An 18,277-nucleotide genomic window follows, 5' to 3' on the forward strand; every position below is an offset into this window, starting at 1 on the left:
AACTAGGCATAATTATTTGTAGTGAATCAATTTTCATCAAACTTTTTTGTTGCTTTCTTTGGTGATAATTAATTAGGAGGCATGCCTTCATATAACCTCCAAAGTTCTATCTTCAAGAGTTACTGCAGAAAACCAAGAAGGAATTGATTTCACCTTTTATAGCTATGTGATTTAAAACTTATCTTGAAGATAGTTTCTGAATGTAAATCAACAGTAATACGTGAAAAACATTATAAGGAAGAAATGTTGTGATCTATATTTTAGGTATTCAGCCTTGTTCAAATTTGGACTCCATTTAGTAGGATCGCCTTATTAGTTTGATTTTAGTTTGGTTTTAGTTATCTTAAGACTCTTTCTTGTATTTCCGATAAATAAGGTATTATGACTCATATCTTAAGCATACATTGAATTATTGAATAGATTACTTTTTTCTTATATATCTCTCTCTCTATTTCTCTTAGCTCTATGTGTCTCTTTCGTCTCTAACTTCTCCATCCTCGTTTCTCTTTGTCTTAGTCATCTCTACTTTCTATACAGTTCTTGTTGTTGCCCTTACTACTACCATAGCCCAATCATGGTCTTCAGTGATCTACCTCATCATCAAGCTACCACCACCATACCTCATCCTACTCGACCTCCACTCCATCATCACCTCCACCCCACGACTAGCCTCTATCTCTGATCTCATCATATCTTGATACCTTGCCATCTTCCACCATCATCCTCATTAGCCCAAGCTATCTATCTACCGTATCAAAATCCTAAATCTTTCTTTCATCAAGTCAAGCCCTTCTACAGCCATACATAGGGTCGAAGCACCATCAATCGACATCTCTCAATCCCTAGATGCACTACCTAAAGTTCTGTATGCACCAGTAAGACATATAAACCGAACTAGCTCTTCAGCCCTTAGTTCGCACCCACTAGGCTCAATGCGCACTGCCTTTAGACACCTATACTGATAAAGCTAGCTAGGTGCACACCCAAAAAGCCTAATGCACATTACATCTAAACAATAGCCTATTCGAAGCCCTATTGCTGTCTAAGGCTAATTCGGTTGCTATCCTTCGTTGGTTCACATCATTAGTGGTATCAAAGTTGGTTGGATCGCATCATGCAACAAATTTGTCGAAGTCGAATTCTTACTGGACGAAAAGAAATTGATGTAAGAAATTTGCATATTGCCTTATTCAAATGTTCATCACAGTATACTTCTAAATCGGATTTAGATTTATGTTATAGAGTCCATGTCAGACTTATTTTTAGTCCTAATTGAGATTATATTCATAATATATCTTATAGTAAGAGTTTTATATCTTTTAGAGATGTCTTAGAGTATGAGTTTCATCTTTTAGAGTTGTCTTAGAATAGAATTTGTTTATTAAATTTGTTTTAGATTAATAACATGTGTTAGAAAAACTATGCTATCCATTTATCATATCTTATCCCATCCTTGAAGAGAATAATTTGACAACCTATTCTGACTGTCAGTTTAGTATCATAGCCTAATCGAGCAATTTTCAATCTATAATTATAAGTTTCAACTCTAGAGAGAATTATAGAAAAAGTACATGACACAACAACAACGTGATGGAATTCTATTCAACTTAGCACAATAGGTAGCTAATATCTCTCATCAATTTAATTCTCTTAATGTCTACATGAATGCCCTCTCTAATTATATTTTTATAGATAATTATGCCAAATGAGAGAATAAGTTAATAGTGGAACTTTAACCACTAGACATAATCTCTCGGCTTTTCCCAAGAGGCGTATCCTTACAAGCCAACAGTAGGAGGAATCTAAAGAATCATGGTTGCCCTAAACACCTTTTGTACTCGTATATCAGTATAGTGCCATGAACGTGATAGTTGACTATGGCATTGGCATGAATGTAGCCCCATAAGAACAAGTGTAGAGGCTGAAGTTTCTAATGGAAAGATATTTGCAGCCTTATCGACTCAGCTGGATAAATGATACATCCACCTCATCCATGCATTGTTGCTTGATGACAATCTCCTAGGGTAAGGATGTTATGTAATCTATTTGGTGTGAATTTATTCCCATGAAAGCATGTCATATTCTTTTAAAGAGATCTTGGTTATATGATAGAAATCTCCAATATGTTGGGTTTAAAAGTAACTATACATTTTATGTTTAACAAAAAGATAATTATTCTCCATCCATTGAAGACCAATAAATTTTATTCACCTAAGTAGAACATTGATGATAAGATTTTGAAGATAAGAAAAGTTAAAATTGCAAGCAACGAACATGATTTACATCTTAGGAATTTACTATAACAATTGTCCATGATGTCATCGATTCAACATGCTATTGACTTAGCTCCAAGTCCTTATCTTCCAAATCTAATTCTCTATCATATGAGCATATATATGCACAAAATCATCTCTGCATGTCAATGAGGCTATCAAAAGTTTCTAGTAAAGTCAAAATGATAGCCATATTTTGATTGTTCTTGGATCAAAACTGAAAAACTACATTGTCTCATGAGTATATGACAACAAATTCATCACAGTCAAATTTTGTTTGGAAGGGAGGAAATTGATGCAATACTTTTTTGAGTTAAGTTTGGATTTTGTTTTTAGAGTCTTAGTTGAATATATTTTTCAAGTTTTGATCGAATTTATTTTTCAGAGTCCTAGTTAGCATTATTTTTAGAGTTTCTCTTAGAATAGGTTCATTTAAAATAATAGTTTTATCTTTTAGAGTCGTTTAAGAATAGGAGTTCTATTTTTCAAGATTGGTAACATGTAGAAGGAAATTATAGATATGTATTAGAGTCTTGTGTTAGGGATATGATGCTATTCGTATTCAATAAATTTTTATTTTCACATATTGTGAGAGATCATGAGGTGAAATATCTTGGCATAGGCGTGAGTTCTAGTGAGACACCAACTTCTTGGATTAGTGAGATGCAATTATGCAATCCATCTATCAAATATGAGATTTGGGAGATGCCAAGCTCTTGAATTGGTGAAACGTTGCCTTTTTATCTTATCTTTACCCCCATCCTTGAAGAGAATCGTTCAATGATCCATTCTAACTGCATCATATGAATGTAAGTATGTATGTATGTATGCAGTCTCACCTATATATTTAGGATACCACTGGCCTGACCAATTCAAGTAATAATATTGTAGTGTCTCGCTAGTCATTATTTCTAACTACCTTATTGGGATTATTGTGCTCTTAATTGTCGGCTAGACTTTATAAACCCCGCTCTTATACCAAATTGCCAAATAAATTCAAGAAATAGTCCATCAATAATATCATAGGAAGTACCCAACATATCTCTGAAAGAGATTTCGAATAGAAGGTGCTTGTCCTGAAACACAACTATGGAGGTTGCAAGGCTTAAAATTAATTAATCAAGCAAGATGATTCTAAACATATTGATACTACTTTTTATACAAGTTGTGTTAGTAGTCTCATGTACTTGAGAGTCATAATACCTAATATTTTGTTCGATCGCCATTAACATTTTGAGCAAGTCTACGGAATCATCGAGAAGTCATTAAAATAGAAATTTAAACATTATACTTATCTTTAAAGCTTCACAAAATTTAGACTATTAAATGTGATGAGTGAAAAACCCCTAGACACAACTATGTATCTAAATACTAGACAATGATATCACTCGTTCGCTTAAGTAAAAGTCCGTAGAAATATTAAGAACGAAAGCAGAGATGAACGCCAAGATTTTAACGTGGAAAAACCCAAACGGGAAAAAATCACGTATCCAAACTCGAATCAAAACCAATCACTAGAATAGTAGCAGTTACAAGACTGACTCACAAAACAACCCGTCGATCCAAACGACTTTGTTCCTCTCAGTCTTGCTCGCTAGAACCCACGATTCACTGCTTCTCGTAATTGAAGTCCAACCTCAGTAACCCTTGAGATTGATCTTTCGTCTAGATAGCCCTTAAGACGAAAGATTAACTTTTTTAGATGAGTGGAACCTTGTTAGTTGAAGAACCGATACAGCCTCAAAAAGTCTCCTTCAATAATGCTTCTTCAACCACCCTCGAGATAGGGCATCACAATCCTTATATATGATCTCCAAGATAGAGCCAAATCCAAGTCTTATCCGTACTCACGAGAATCCAAGTTTTTCAAACTTCGTTAGTGCGTTCGAACGCGGCTTGGGTGCGTTCGAACAGCATGACTTATTCTCAGGTGCGTTCGAACGGGCCCGAGTGCGTTCGAACGCGACAACTTGAATTCTTTAGGTCGCGTTCGAACGCGTTTGTGAACGCAGCTCTCGGTCTGTGTGAACGCAAGTACCCGCGTTCAAACGCGTTTGTGACGCGGCTCTCTGTCTGTGTGAACGCCAGTACCTGCATTCGAACACGTTTGTGAACGCGGCTCTCTGTTTATGTGAATGCAGATTCCGCGTTCGAACGCGTTTGTGAACGCGGTGTGAACTCAACGGCTTTTCTCCAATAATCTTGTAATTCTTCACACCAGAGATATTCTAGACTTGTGTAAAGCTCATATACATGAAAAAATACACTTAGAATATTTTGTACACAATTGCCAACAAATAAAAACCTAACAATCTCCCCCTTTGGCAATTTGTGACAAAACATCTAGGTTACAAGATATTACAAAGACTTCAAATTGAGCAATCAACAAGTCTATAATATTTTGTACATCAATCCCTGCAAATAAACATATACCAATCCAAGATCAAGTGAAAATAACTTGAAATGAATAAACAATCCAAACACAAGTTATCAATGGAGCATAAGTTCAAAAGTACTTAAGCAGACAAAGTTCACAATTACTCCAAGCAAAGTTATAAGCAAGGTTAGAAAGACAGAAAGACTCTAAAGACTCTAATAAACTCCCCCTATTCCCATACTCCCCCTACACACCTAGACACCTAGACACTCTCCCCCTTTTTGCCACAAATGCCAAAGACTAGGAACTCGGAGGAAACTAACGTTGAAGAATCGTCAACACAGAGTCAAGGACAGTCCCCTGATGAGCTTGCTCAGCTCGTAAATCATTCACTACCGAATGGAGATCCTGCACTTGAGTACTAAGCTAATCGAAACGGTCAGAGTACTATGGTAACTCCCCCTCAGAGTGAGATGTGTCACCGTCAGAGCTATCATCAAAACTGTCGAGGTGCGATGAGTGACCAGCGGCGGAAGAGGACAGCTTGAGAGGAGACGACTGGTCGTGAGCTTGACTCCTCTTAAGTGTAATCCGATCCAACGGTTTGTGCGAAGTAAGGGAAGGTTCCGAAGCATCCACACGCACCCCACTCTGAGTGCACAAATTTGGAATAAAGATGCCAAACAGTAACCCCTCACGAGGTACTTCTTTCTGGGCAGCTATGAGAATCGAATCATAGATCACCGCAGCCAAATCAACAGAGACTCCAAATAACATTTGATGAAGAAGGAATGCACGATCCAGACTAATACTGGAATGTCGAGTCTTGGGGGTGACGTTGTATAGACAAAATAGGTGAAGCATGCGAGCCACTGGTGTCAGCTTCGCATGCGGCATCATGTTTTCCTTCCAACGTTCCCCCCTTTGATGCGGTGCCAGCATATTCATCGACATCAGGAAGTGGAGCAGACGTGGGGTACTGGAACTCACCATCAGGAAGACGAAGTTCAGCGCGAATAATATCTGAGTCCAAGTATACAGACACCCCATGAACAGTAGAACGTATACAGCGTTCTAAAACCGTGGCATTATAAAAAAATTCCCGAACAACTTCCACATAAGCAGTCCCGCTCATCCGACACACCGATAACCATCCTCGCTCAGTAAATATCTGTTCTATCCCCAAAGAAGAAAAATCGGAAATGACCACGGGTCGTTCACAGATAACAGGACAGGTGCCAAAATTATGTTTGTAACGCCTCGCAGCCGTAGATGTCGAAAACTTGGGAGCCGAGGTAGGTGAGGAAGGCGGCCTAGGTTTCTTGGAAATTGCAGCTTTTCTAGGCATTCTTGAGAAAGAAATAAGATGCAAGATTCAATACATGCCCGAAGCAAACAAAAAAATAGCAAAAAATAAAAAAAATTCAAGAAACCATGAAGGCCCTAAATGAAATCCATCATCCACTTGAAAACGCTAAGATATTACGTTCAATCACACAAGAAATATCAAGATAGTAACTTTAACGTGATCAAAACTCGAAAACGCACAAAATAAATCAAGATCAAGAGACTTAATCGAATAAAAAATAGGAAAATTGATGGATGATCATACCTCGCAAAAGTGAAGAAAAATTAAGAAATTCGGTCGAAAGATGCTAGATCCGGAGGAGAACTATATAAAGAATTCTCGAGTGCGTTTGAACGCACCAGTCTGCGCGTTCGAACGCGCCAGTCACCGCGTTCGAACTCAAAAATTTGTGTTCGAACGCCCCCTTTTTTTTGAAGTAAAAAATCTAAGAAAAAATCAAAAAATCTTTTTGGAGATGCACCTCTAAAAATTCAAAATAGATTCAAGACATAGAATATGACAATCGATTGAAGTAAGTCATACACAGATCAATCAAATCATCAAAAGCATATTATAATCAATTCTAATGCATCACTCAAAATTAAATTAATCTTGATTGATCATAACAATATGCATATGCAAGGTGAGCATCGATAACATGAAACATTCTTCTTAAATAAACTTTCCTATGTATTTAGTATTTAAATTTGCACTTTTCGACTTATTCTCCATAATCGAACAGGAATTTTTTCTGTATTATTTTTTTTTTATACATAAACCATATAGGTGCAATGATGGCTTTCACACATGAGTAGGTAGCCCTTTTCTCGTAGTATATATCAAACAATGTGCAAAAAGATATTCACAAACATCAAAAAAATTTATTTAATTTGCAAGCAATGTACTGAGTCAAACTGGACTCTAAACAAGATGGCTTTCACACAAACTCATTGTAGCCCTTTTCATTGATCTTTTATAAACACATTTGTGATGACTAAGCATGAGGTCAAACTGTGCAAATCAACGGCAATAGTGAGCTATTTAAAAACAATTTCATGATGTCATGCTCACTCAAGAATATACACACGTTATGAGTGCATTAAATTTAGTTTAATTATCATAGAAGTTGAGAGAGTGAACAAATCAGAAATGATACAATATACTGCAAGATGACAAAATTGACTATCATAACTCATAATCAAGAGAAAAATTATATTTATATGTCAAGAGTATATTATTAAATCTAGGAGTGCATCAAATTTTTTTTTATGACAAAAACTCTTGACAAATCTGAAACTAAAACCAAAGGAAAGTTCAGAGTAAAGAAAACCTAAAAAAAATGAAAAGAGATAATAAAAAAAAACACGCAAACCAAAATAAAAATCAATCCAAAACACAAATCCCTAAAGAAGTACGAAGATACTCAAATCTCTATAAATCCAACGATTTTGTAAATAGATCACCCAACTGTTTCTCCGTCTCAACATGTTTTAGTGCTATTGTTTTGTCTTCAACTAACTCGCGTATAAAATGATGTCGGATGTCAATATGTTTTGTACGCGAGTGTTGAACATGATTTTTCGATATATTAATAGCACTCATGTTGTCACAATAAAGCACCATAGTGTTGAACAGGATCTTTGACTATCTGTTTCATCCATAGTAACTGAGAACAACAACTTCCCACTGCAATGTACTCGGCCTCCGTAGTAGATAAAGATATCGAGTTTTGTTTCTTACTGTGCCAAGCAACCAGATTGTTTCTAATATAAAAACATCCACCTGAGGTACTTTTTCTATCATCACATGAACCTGCCCAATCAGAATCCGTGTATCCAGATATGATAGCTCCCGAGTCATACGTAAACTAGATACCAAAATCAACTATGCCACGGACATATTTTATGATACGTTTCACAGCAAACAAATGTGTCTTCTTAGGTTCAGACTGAAACCTAGCACACACACCGACATTAAATGCAATGTCAGGTCTACTAGTAGTTAAGTACAAAAGACTACCAATCATGCTCCTATACAGTGTCTGATCAACACTTTTTCCTGAAATATCCTTACCTAGTTTGGTAGTTGTACTCATAGGAGTTCTAGCATATTTTGCATTTTCTAAACCGAATTTAGTCACAAGATCCTTAGCATACTTGGTTTGAGCGATAAATATCCCTCTTTCCAATTGAGTAATTTGAAGTCCCAAAAAAAACTTCAACTCACCCATCATGCTCATCTCAAAATGACTATGCATGAGATCCGCAAACTCCTTAGCTAACGATTGACTCGTTGCCCCGAAGACAAAGTCATCCATATATATTTGTGCAACAACTAAACTCTTGTTCGACCGTCTAATGAACAATGTATTGTCCACTCCCCCTCGAGTGAACCCCGCATCCACTAAAAAAGTTATCAACTTCTCATACCAAGCTCTTGGAGCTTGTTTTAGCCCATAGAGGGTCTTTTTCAGTTTAAACACATGAAAAAGAAATTTTTGATCTTCGAACCCTTTCGGTTGTTCCACATAAACATCTTCATTCAGAGTACCATTCAAGAACGCACTTTTAACATCCATTTGAAATAATTTAAATTTTAAGTGACAAGCAATAGCAAGCAGTATACGAATAGATTCTAATCTAGCAACAGGAGCAAATGTCTCATCAAAATCTATACCCTCCACCTGAGTATATCCCTGTGCTACGAGTCTAGCTTTATTTCAAACTATATTGCCATGTTCATCACTTTTATTCTTGTAAATCTATTTTGTTCCAATGACGTTCACATTCTTAGGTCTAGGAACTAAAAACCAAACATCATTCCTAGAAAATTGCTCTAATTCCTCATGCATAGCATTAACCCAAGAATTGTCTAACAATGTTTCCCTCACATTTTTAGGTTCAAAAGAAGATGTATAACAAGTAAATGATACCTCACTTTGGATTTGTCGTCTTGTCTTAATTGGTTCATTCACGTCTCCGATCACTTGTGACAGTAGATGATTTGATTTCACTCTTGCAGATGGTTCCGGTACGTTGCAGTCATCTTTGTTCATTTCAACTTTGTCCTCGTCCTGATTCTCAATTTCCAGATCAAGCTCCTTTCCTATTTCTTCGTCATATGTATCTGCAGAAACAGAAATAGGAGTAGCTTCAGTTAAATCAGTTGTGGATTCATCTATCATAACATTAGCAGATTCCATAACAATAGAAGTGTCAAGATTAAATACTCTGTAGGCTCTACTATTATTCGAATACCCCAAGAAGATGCCTTCGCTACTTCTAATGTCAAATTTAGTCAAATATTCTCGATCACGCAAGATATAACATTTACTACCAAAAACTCAAAAATATTTAACACTAGGTTTCTTACCTTTCCAGATTTCATAAGCAGTCATTTTTGTACCTGGTCTTAGATAAACACGATTTATCACATGTACCGTTGTATTGACCGCCTCTGCCCAAAACATTTGAGTAACCTTTTTAGCGTGAAGCATAACCCTAGTCATTTCCTGCACAACTCGGTTCTTTCTTTCCACAATCTCGTTTTGTTGTGGAGTTATAGGAGCTGAAAACTCATGTTGAATACCAAGAGAATCATAAAATATAGAAAAAAAATTTATTTTCAAATTCTCTACCATGATCAGAACGAATCCTAACTAGGGTTGTAGATTTTTCATTCTGCAATTTTAAGCATAGTGATCTAAAAACTTCAAAGGTTTCAGATTTCTCACGTAGAAAGGCAACCCAAGTATATCTGGAGTAATCATCGACCATTAAGAATATATAGCGTTTACCTCCAAGACTTTCCGTTTTTATTGGACCCATTAAGTCCATGTGAACTAATTGAAACACATGGTCGGTGGTAGCTGCATTTACCTTCTTGTGTGAGATCCAAATTTGTTTTCCAATTTGACACGAACCGCACTCTCTTTTTGACATTTCTTTCATCTTAGGTATTCCTCTTACCACTTCTTGTTTGGACAGAGTAAATAATTCCTTATGATTCACATGTCCAAGACGTTGATGTTAAAGATCTGCAATGTCGAAAGAGACACTGTTACATTTCAGTTTATGTGACGTTCCAACAACATAGCAATTATCAGATGTTCTAGATCCATAACATATAACATTACCACCATGATCTAGAATAGTACAATCATTTTTGGAGAATTTTACCTCATAATCTTCATCACAAAATTGACTGTTGCTCAGAAGATTTGCTTTCAAGCCCTTAACATAAAGAACATTTTCAAGAATAGGAACCCCTGGAGAACTTACCTTTCCTTTACCTATTACCTTGGATGAATTACCATCTCCGAATGTCACAACTCCCCCTTTATGTTTTTCAAGATTAGAAAATAACGACTTGTCACCCGACATATGTCTTGAACAGCCACTGTCTAAATACCACAAATCAGAATTTAAAGCTTTCAAGGCTGTATGCACTACATAGCATTTCAAATCACTTTTCTTGACCCATATGGCTTTTGTTTTCATCCCATAAATGAAAACAGTTCTAGGTTTTTGCAAAAATTTGCAATGAGGTCGAATATGCCCTAGAATGCCGCAATGATAGCTTGTCGGAACAAACCCTTTTCTACTCACCTTTTGTCGAGGAGTGTGACTAAAGTTTACCTTTGGTGCCGTTGACGATTCACTAGTTTGTAGATTCACCTTTAGTTTAGAAGCACTCATCCATGATTGCTTTGTAAATGCGGTTGATGACTTCAGATATTCTTCCTTTTGTATACCTGCAAAAACGAAGACAGTTTTATTATTATTTGAATTACTAGTGTATCCAACACCATACCTGTCTTTTCCAGAGATCTGAGCCTTTAGAATCTCGTCAAGTTTGTTCTTCCCTTTTAGAAATGTCACTTCCTTATTCAGTCGCTCTAGTTCAATTTCATCAGCCTTCATTTTATTTTTTGCATTGTCAAGTTGTTCAGAAAGATCTTTGACACGTTCAAGTTCCAATTTGTACTTCTCCTCAAATTAAATTCTTTCTAGTTCAATTACCTTGAGTCGTTGAAGTAGTCTAAGATTGTTTTTCTTGAGTTTAAACGACTCCAGGTACAGGTCATTATATGCCTTTTGAATTTCAAATTCATCTTCCTCAGCTGGTAACATATCCTGATCATCTATACTATCAGTATCAACAACAGAATTGATATTAAATAGAGAAGAGGCAAAAGTAACAAAGTTTTCTTCGTCTTTTCCAAAATCATCATCAAATTCATCTGAGTCATCCCAAATAACTTTCATAGCTTTACTCTTCTTCTTAAAGCGATTAGGGTATTCTTGTGCTATGTGACCAAAACCAGAACATTCAAAACATCGAACTTTATTCTCAGAATTCTTATTTTTCTATTTGACACTGTTGTTGCTCACACCTATATTCGAACTCGCAGTATTCTTCTTTTTCACAAAAGCTTTGCTTTTCTCAAGTTTTTCAGCATTCAACTTGTTTGGCTTCTGAAAGAATTTATTAAACTTTTTGACGAACATGGCCAACATCTCAACATCTAAATCACCTTCATCATCAGACTCCTCTATAATTTCTTCAACTATGGATAGAACAATCCCTTTGGACCTCCTCGGTTTTGAAAGACTGGACTCAAATGTTTGTAGATTTCCTACCAATTATTCAACTTTCATAGAATTGATGTCCTTACTTTCCTCAATAGCTGTAACTTTCGCCTGAAACCTCTCTAGAAGAGACCTAAGGATCTTACAGATAATTCTGTTTTCAGGAATTTTCTCTCCTAGGTTAAAACTGGAGTTGACTATATCACTCAGCTTTGCATAGAACTCATCAAATGTCTCATTCTCCTCCATACGTAGAGTTTCAAAACTAGTAGTCAACCTCTGAAGTTTAGAAAGTTTTACAGTCATAGTTCCTTCGTGAGTAGTTTCTAAGATCGTCCAAGCTTCTTTTGCTATCTCACAAGTAAACAAATTTCTAAATTCTTTCGAGGAAACACAATTAAAAATTGCATTTATTGTCTTGTTATTCCATCCAACTTTTTCATAGTATGACATATCCCATGACTCTATCGGTTTATCAACAAGTTTATTATCCACCATGTACATTGGTGGACTCCAACTGTTCACAACGGCAAACCATACTCGTTTATCTATAGACTTCAAGTAAGCTCTCATCCTAGCTTTCCAATATCCATAATTTGATCCATCTAGGATAGGAGGTCTAATAGATGATGGTCCATCTCTATGAAAATCCACTATCTGATCTCTCTCAAAGAGTGAGAGAACCTGCTCTGATACCAATTGAAAAACCTCTAGACACAAGTATGTATCTAAATACTAGGCAATGATATCACTCGTTCGCTTAAGTAAAAGTTCGTAGAAATATTAAGAATGAAAGCAAAGATGAACGCCAAGATTTTAACGTAGAAAAACCCAAACGGGAAAAAATCACGGATCCAAACTCGGATCAAAACTAATCACTAGAATAGTAGCAGTTACAAGACTGGCTCACAAAATAACCCATCGATCCAAACGACTTTGTTCCTCTCAGTCTTGCTCGCTAGAACCCACGATTCACTGCTTCTCGTGATCGAAGTCCAACCTCAGTAACCCTCGAGATTGATCTTTCGTCTAGATAGCCCTTAAGACGAAAGATTAACTTTTTTAGATGAGTGGAACCTTGTTAGTTGAAGAACCGATATAGCCTCAAGAAGTCTCCTTCAATAATGCTTCTTCAACCACCCTCGAGATAGGGCATCACAATCCTTATATATGATCTCCAAGATATAGCCAAATCCAAGTCTTATCCGTACTCACGAGAATCCAAGTTTTTCAAACTTCGTTAGTGCGTTCGAACGCGGCTTGGGTGCGTTCGAACGGCATGACTTATTCTCAGGTGCGTTCGAACGGGTCCGAGTGCGTTCGAACGCGACAACTTGAATTCTTTAGGTCGCGTTTGTGAACGCAGCTCTCTGTCTGTGTGAACGCAAGTACCCGCGTTTGAACGCGTTTGTGAACGCGGCTCTCTGTTTGTGTGAACGCAAGTACCCGCGTTCGAACGCGTTTGTGAACGCGGCTCTCTATCTGTGTGAATGCCAGTACCCACGTTCGAACGCATTTGTGAACGCGGCTCTCTGTTTGTGTGAACGCAGATTTCGCGTTCGAACGTGTTTATGAACGCGGTGTGAACTCAACGGCTTTTCTCCAATAATCTTGTAATTCTTCACACCAGAGATATTCTAGACTTGTGTAAAGCTCATATACATGAAAAAATACACTTAGAATATTTTGTACACAATTGTCAATAAATAAAAACCTAACAATGAGCAATCATCAACGTAAAGTACTCTTGTAGTTCTAAAACGCAAAGAGTACATGTTCTCACATTGACATTTTTTGAATCCAATCTTGAAGAAATCATTGTGTATGGACACCTTTTACATTAACTTAACTAACTACTCTAAAAGTTCAAACTACTAGATTCTAATAATTCCTGCTTTATAGCAACCTAAAATTTCATATCTAGTTAAGTAAACTTTTAAACTTATAACCTTGACTGCAGATAATATTTGAGAACCAATTACCAAACTATGGAATTTACTTACACGCTTAGGTGGCTGATGCTACCTAAGAGGTTTCGTCCTAGTGGACTTCTAAGAGAACGGGTGTCTATAATTGTTGCCGGTCATAGAGATAAGCTAACGATCTCGAGGGTAATTAATATTTCAAACCAAGTAGAGGAATGTTACAAAGAAGATTTTGAACGATCTAGACGTAAAAGAATTATTAATTTTTTATAAGAGGAAGCCTCGGAAGTCATGGATCTAATGACTTTAGTTTCACATGATTCTGAGATTGGAGTAAAAAGATAAAATTAAAATAATAGAGGAATGTTAGAATTAGATATATTGGTAATTATCTGACATTGCGGCGGTCGTCGGAGGGTGGTGGACAACCAAAGGTGATGGTGGATGGCTGTAAGATAGAGTGGCTCATAGAGGTAATGGTGACTATGATTTAGAGGTAGAATTAGCATTCTAAATTAGATCTACTCCTAAAAAAATAAACGGTTATGGTTAATTTACTTCTATTCCTATATTATCTTACTCTGACTCCTCAGAAAAACTCGAGACTAAAATAATTTTTCAATCCTTGGATGCTTGGATGAATAAACAAAAAAGCATAGCCTCTTTATATATAGAGGTCGAGTATAATGAGTCTTACTCGGACTAGTCCTAAAGGCTAACACGACTCGAAATATGACTTGCATTAGAGGCTTACACAACTTAATTAAACTTGTCTTAGTGATTTATATGACTGAATTAGAATTGCCTTAGTGACTTACATAAAAGATAAATATGCACTAATTAAAAAATAAATAGATTCTCAATCCATCAAGCACAATGCCCTCATGATGCGATCCGACCTAACCAGGTTCGCATCAAGGAAGCAATTCATCACAGGGGAGTTTTGCAAGTTATTATAAATATAGTTATGCATATCAATAGGCAGTCTGTAAATCATCTTGTAATTGCTAATTGATTATAATGTTTGATTTGATCCTAGATAAAGAATCGTTGATTTTTTACCTTCACTTACTAGGGTGTTTTTCCACGTAAAATTTTTGCATGTCATGCTTTTGAGTAGTTTTCTTCCTTATAATGTCTTTCACCTATTACTATTAATTTACATTCAAAAACTATCTTCAAAATAAGTTTCAAATTGTAGTATATCTATAAAAGGTGAAATCAATCCCTTCTTTATTTTCTGCGGTAGCTCTTGAAGATAGAACTTTGGAGGTTATATGAAGGCAGGCCTCCTAATCAATTATCACCAAAGAAAACAACAAAAAAGTATGATGAAAATTGATTCACTTCAAATACTTATGCCTAATTCAAACATACATGCTTCTTAGAGTAGCAAGTGGAGATCTCTTTGAATAATCTTATCCACAATGATCTTGTATGCTCTCTCGGTTGGATGGTAGCTGTCCCAGAACAAATACTCTGACACATTGGAGCAAACATGACATAATCTGTTACACAGTTTTCCAACCTCCAATGTTCCTGTCCCACAACAACCCCTTTTTGACACTCGAAACCCTGCAATTCAGTGTACAAAAACCTCAAAAAACTCAACTTGATCTAGAAGTTAATGACTGAAGTCAATCTAAAGACAAATTAATGACCATGGAAGTATATGATGGGTATTTTTCAAACTTCAACTTTATATTTTTGCTGCACTTGTAGTAAAACTTACCATATTTCTGGGGTTTCTGAATTAGGTCAAGTAAGACTGAGTACATGTCAACATATATGAGTTTTGTTCTTGAATCTTTGGCAGTAAGCCGATTTAATTCTCTCTTTAACTTTTCATTGTACTTCTTTGCAAGATCATTGCGATTGGCAGCACACCTTCTGAGGACTCCTCCTGCAATTGTTCTTTGTGATGGTAGACATCCAATTGGTGGCAATCCGGTGACACCAACTCTTCTTGCTCCAAGATTGACCAACTCCTACAGAAAGCAGAATAGTCATCTAAGAATCTTGACATCTATCATTTAACCAATTTCAATCTTAACAACAATTTATATCCATAATTTTGGTCCTCCTATTTTGATGTAAGAAAGAAAGAAGAGAAGTGAAGGAAAGACAGCATTTTTCTTCCTTTCCCTCCTTTCCTCTTTACCATTGGAGGGAGAAAAAAGGTGGCCGTTAGATTCCAATTTTTGTCGCTCTCTCTAATATTCTCTTCTAAAAGTTCTATATAAATAAGAGAAATTTTGACTTCCCTAACTCACTTTTCTTCAATCATATTTTCTCCATCCAATGAACAGCTCGAGGCAATTTAGATCTCAATTTAACTTAAAAGGTCAGCCATTAGGGCTAGTAGTTATGACAAATGAAAAAAGGAGGAGTATTTTAGATATTTTAAATAGTATAACATAGTATCCTTCACGGAATATGTCTATCTCAGCTACTGTTTTATTAGAGATTGGTTAGATTAATCACAAAAATACTACAACATAGGAGAATTCAGAGGGGTAGCATTTCAAAATTTTGAAATTTGTTTATAGTTCTGCGTGATATCAATATCTATAGCTCTTACTAAACAAATACAAGTAGAACCGATGTCACCTGAAGAAAGCTTGAAGCAGTTTGCATCAAAAATTCGCTGTAAGTTGCTATATCTTTTATTGGCCTCCTAAGAGGATCAAGGAAGTACTCAGCCACATCATTGCTCCCTGAACACACCATGTATAGGCTCTCAGATATGATACTTGCAGCCTTTTTTTCGCCTGCAATTTTTCTTAATTTCTCCTTGTATTCTTTGAACATGTCTAGTTGCTTCATCATTGGTATGGCCAACTGGAATTAAAAGAAAGAAACAAAGCAGTCATAACTCAAAAAAATATTAGATGTATATGAGAAAATTTCTTTGTAATTTACTAGTTGAAAAAGACGTACCTTTTCTAAGTAAATCCTAAATTGCCTCCTCCCATCAGAAGTAATTTTTTCCACCATAAATAAACTTCATCACATTACAATAGTCCAGAACTACACAAGTTCATGGAACTAAATTTGAATACTCTTAACTGAAAGGAATGTGTGCAAATAATAGTAAAGATATTTATTATGTCCCTTCACGGTTAACTTGATGAAATTTAAACGATTATTTAGATTCGAAGTTATATATCCATACAAAAACTAATGGTTTTAACGAGTATTCATACAAAAATCTAAGTGTTTTGAAGAGTATATCTTTATAAGGATATACAGAAAAACCTTTTGACGTACTCAATGAAAAAAAAGAAGCACCCATTAATTATTGAAACGCAGGTTATGAAATGAAATAAGATATATTTGGCATACCGCTATTGTAGATGTAAGAGGATCAAATCCAGATGCAGCCGAAGCAAAACTTACTCCGGTGAGAAGGTCTTGATCTACTAGTCTGGTGTCAAGATATGCAGGCACCAACTCCTTCACCCCAAGAGCAGAAGCTGGACCGAAGAGTCCAAATCAACGTGAATGCATGGCATCAACTCTTCCACCCTATTCTTCGCTTTAATATTATTAAGATCTTAGCATACAATTATTTATTATTCTACTCCTACATTTTACTATTATTATCTCAAAAACGTTCTGATAGATAGTTACCATTTCAGTTATATGACCAAAGTACCACCTTTGCCAAGGAACCATTGTCGTTGGTAGTAGGCAAATTTGCTGAGGGATATTTTTAGGTTTACCAATTAATTCTCTATTCCGTTAATAATTATCTGGTCAAATTGAACGTCAATAATTATCTGGTCAAATTTAACTTAAGTGTTTTGAGGCAATGGAAGAAAAACCTCCCGGGGTAAATCATATATTCCAATTAAGAATTTTGCTTTCTTACCCATCATGTCCGGGGTGATCTTTCCATTGGAGAACCTCCCGGTAGCTTCATGCCCGGAGAAATCCTTACCGTAGGGGGGGAAGTTGCCCTTGACTGGGGTGATAATATAGTTGTTATTCCCGGGGTCGACGACCGAGTCGCCGAAGACGAGAACAGCCGGTACGGCGGGCTTACTACTAATCCGGCGTGTTCGGTCATGGAGAAGTTGAAGGAAGAGAATGATTAGAATGGAAAGAGTTTTCAGAGGAATATTATATCTTTGCAAAGAGATAATGGATGCCATGCTAAGTTTGTTGGTTTTCTCGTTGGGGTTCAATTAAAGTTGATTCCTAGTCGAATAAGAAGAGGTTGAACTGAACGTAAATCATACTAAGTACGCCGAGCTAAACATCACGTACACTCAATATTTGCGCATTCTGGACTTCTCGAAGTCATGCATAATTGGTGGGATTAGTTAGAATAGTTTGTTGCATATCTAGTTGAATTAGTTAAACTTTGTTTAGTTCCTTTGACTTTTTGGTTCACATTAGGAAGCTATAAGGTGGGTTGAGAAAGAAACTATAGATCTAATCTCCCTCTCACAAACTAAGGATGCTCTCCCACTTTTTTCACAACTAATTTCTAAAGCTCACAAAAAAGGAAGAGAGAAGAAATCATGTCCAGATGAGATCTTCACTTCTGAGAGAGTTCAAAGATTTTGAGAACCTTTTTAAGAAGTTTCAAAATGAACATATTGTCAAATTTTGTTCTCTAAATCGCAATGCCTTTTGGACAGTTCAAATATTTGAACTTTGAATCTCTCCCTTTTATCATAATCTCTTACAAAGTCATGAGTTGAAAATCCTTCTAGTTTGATCCTAGAACCTCCATTACATAAAGAAACATCTTT

The 18,277-nt window shown here is 36.1% G+C and overlaps 1 protein-coding gene across 1 annotated transcript; it reads right to left on the reverse strand.

Moving 5' to 3' along the window:
- Positions 1-14,787: 14,787 nt before the first annotated feature.
- Positions 14,788-17,671, reverse strand: LOC140798954 (GDSL esterase/lipase At1g20120-like). The gene is made up of 5 exons (XM_073153044.1): positions 17,389-17,671; positions 16,860-16,990; positions 16,125-16,355; positions 15,247-15,502; positions 14,788-15,089 (listed from the first exon to the last, which is right to left on the reverse strand). The coding sequence occupies exons 1-5, from the start codon at positions 17,669-17,671 to the stop codon at positions 14,899-14,901; spliced, it is 1,092 nt and encodes a 363-aa protein (XP_073009145.1). The 3' UTR covers positions 14,788-14,898.
- Between the last annotated feature and the right edge of the window lie 606 nt (positions 17,672-18,277).

This window comes from Typha latifolia, chromosome 12 (genome assembly GCF_019914945.1).
Source record: "Typha latifolia isolate L0001 chromosome 12, TyphaL0001v2, whole genome shotgun sequence".
Classification (NCBI taxonomy): domain Eukaryota; kingdom Viridiplantae; phylum Streptophyta; class Magnoliopsida; order Poales; family Typhaceae; genus Typha; species Typha latifolia.

What these genes read in the sequence shown, in the direction of transcription:
- LOC140798954 (XM_073153044.1), bottom strand. Translation starts at nt 17,671, where the DNA reads ATGGCATCCATTATCTCTTTGCAAAGATATAATATTCCTCTGAAAACT. An exon ending in CTGCTTCAAGCTTTCTTCAG is followed by an intron (nt 15,503 to 16,124) that starts GTGACATCGGTT and finishes TGCTTTCTGTAG; the next exon opens with GAGTTGGTCAATCTTGGAGC. An exon ending in TCAGAAACCCCAGAAATATG is followed by an intron (nt 15,090 to 15,246) that starts GTAAGTTTTACT and finishes ACTGAATTGCAG; the next exon opens with GGTTTCGAGTGTCAAAAAGG.